Raw genomic sequence first — 1976 nt, forward strand, 5'->3', positions numbered from 1 at the left:
AGTTCATATCAAAGTATATCTTTGTGTGATTTAAAAAATTGGGGAGAAAAAGAAAACACATTAGGCTCATTGGTATAACAGCTTAAAAATTCTGAGGAAAAAATATTTCCATTTTCAGTTCTATACCCAGCCAAACTAAGTCAAAGGTGAAATTTCTAAGTAAGGTACAATTAAAAAAAAATTGCCTCCCTACCCTGTTTCCCTGAAAATAAGACTGTGTCTTATATTAATTTTTGCTCCCAAAGACACGCTAGGTCTTATTTTCAGGGGATATCTTATTTTTACATGAAGAATATGGTACACATTTATTGTTTATTGTTTTATTAAGAGACCTTGCACTTCCTGTCTGCTCCAGCTGTGCTGCGGCCAACAGCATGGCGGCATCCGCCTCTATGGTCCAGAGTTACAGTAGCTTCAGGGGCCTTATTTTTGGAGAGGTCTTATTTTCGGGGGGATGTCTTATATTTCAGAGAGGCAAAACTGTAAGTAGGTCTTATTTTCGGGGGACGTCTTATTTTTGGAGAAACAGGGTATCATTCTTTCCTTAGGAACCTATTGGAGAATTCACTCTAACGTGAGCAAAAAAGCTGATTTAGGATTCATGAAACAGCGAATCTACCCCAGATTGATGACATGGGAATTCCAGGACAGTTGGTCTAGAGAGCAACCAGTCCTTCCTAAAGAGAGAATTGAGAAAGGTTAGGTAAAACAACGAAGAAAGGACATTCAAAGTCTCCTTAAATGAGAGGATGTCTAGGAAATGGCAAACAGTACCAATTATTTGGAGTACAGCAGTGGTACCTCAATTTTTCTGCACATTATATATAATACCTGTGTAACTTAAAAAAAATCCTGACGTCTGTCATAATTATACTAGAGTTTCTGAAAGTAGGAGCCAGACATTAGAATTTTTAAGACCCGTAGGTAATTACAACGAGAACCAGTGGAATACAGAATATACTGAGGAGGCCAAGAGTGGAAATAAAGGGTAAAACCGACTGGGGAAGTGTTCGTGATACCTGGTCTCTAGTAGGCACGAGGGAGCCCCTGAAGACTTCTGAACTGGTTAGTAATGCAAAACTAAGCTTTCGGGAGATTAATGTGCAGAACAAATTGGAAGAGGTAAAATTCCAGAGAGGAGGAGACGGCTAACAGGATGACTCGAGCATGGGTTGCACGTGGGAAACAGCCCGGTGCTTTCGGTCCCGTCGTGAGCATGTGCGGATCCAGCCGAACAGGGGTCCCCGGGAGCAGCCGAAGACCACTAGGAGGCGGTGTTGGCCAAAGGCTGCTCCGGGAACCAGCGCTCTGATTCGCTGGGCGAGGCGCTGACGTATGGAAAAGTAATTCCCGTCTCACAGGAGCAGCGAGGACCTCACGCGAGGGGTGATGACAGCTCGCTGCGTCTTACACCTTGAACCAGAGCGGGTGTGAGGGCCAGTTCGCCGCCCTCCACCTCCTCCAGTCATCCTTTTCTTTCCAGGCAGAGAGAGGAGCAGGACGAACATTGGTCTTTCGTTCCTTGACTGTCCTCCGTGTGTGGACAGCGGCGTACTCACCTCCACGGGCCATGAGCATCCCGGTGACCGTGAGGAAATCGAGGGCCTCGCTCGGGAGACCCACGCGTGGCGGGAAAGGAGCAGCAGACCACACGTAAGTACTCGACGGCGCCCAGTGACGGGCCTGAGGTGAGGGTTGGCGACGTGCGGGTTGGTGAGTCTCTGGCTCGTCGGGTCTCCTTGACCCGACGAGTGGAGTGGACGCTGGATGGGGGTGGGAAATCTTACGCCAAGGCCGTCGGCCCATCATTTCCTCAGTGCCCCTCCCCCCTCCCCCCATGGTGGCGGGCACCAGCTCTCGAAGGCTGAAGGTACCTGAGCGCTCAGGGCCACCGCGCCCGCTAACTGCTCACAAGCACGCCGGGAGCCCTCCAAAGGCCCCTTGGTGAACCCGGGGACCGACGCCCCCCGCCCGCC

General features: G+C 49.5%; 1 protein-coding gene across 2 annotated transcripts in view; it reads left to right on the forward strand.

Moving 5' to 3' along the window:
- The first annotated feature begins 1480 nt into the window (after positions 1-1480).
- TRANK1 (tetratricopeptide repeat and ankyrin repeat containing 1) overlaps positions 1481-1976 on the forward strand; it is a 147786-nt gene continuing 147290 nt past the window's right edge. For both annotated transcript variants that reach the window (XM_045297438.1, XM_045297439.1), the window contains exon 1: positions 1481-1653. In XM_045297438.1, coding sequence (XP_045153373.1) covers positions 1571-1653 — 83 coding nt within the window. In that variant the 5' untranslated portion in view covers positions 1481-1570. The remainder of the gene's footprint in view (positions 1654-1976) is intronic.

This window comes from Echinops telfairi, unplaced genomic scaffold (genome assembly GCF_000313985.2).
Source record: "Echinops telfairi isolate 266 unplaced genomic scaffold, ASM31398v2 ScPeMD7_7420;HRSCAF=8458, whole genome shotgun sequence".
NCBI classification, from domain to species: Eukaryota; Metazoa; Chordata; class Mammalia; order Afrosoricida; family Tenrecidae; genus Echinops; species Echinops telfairi.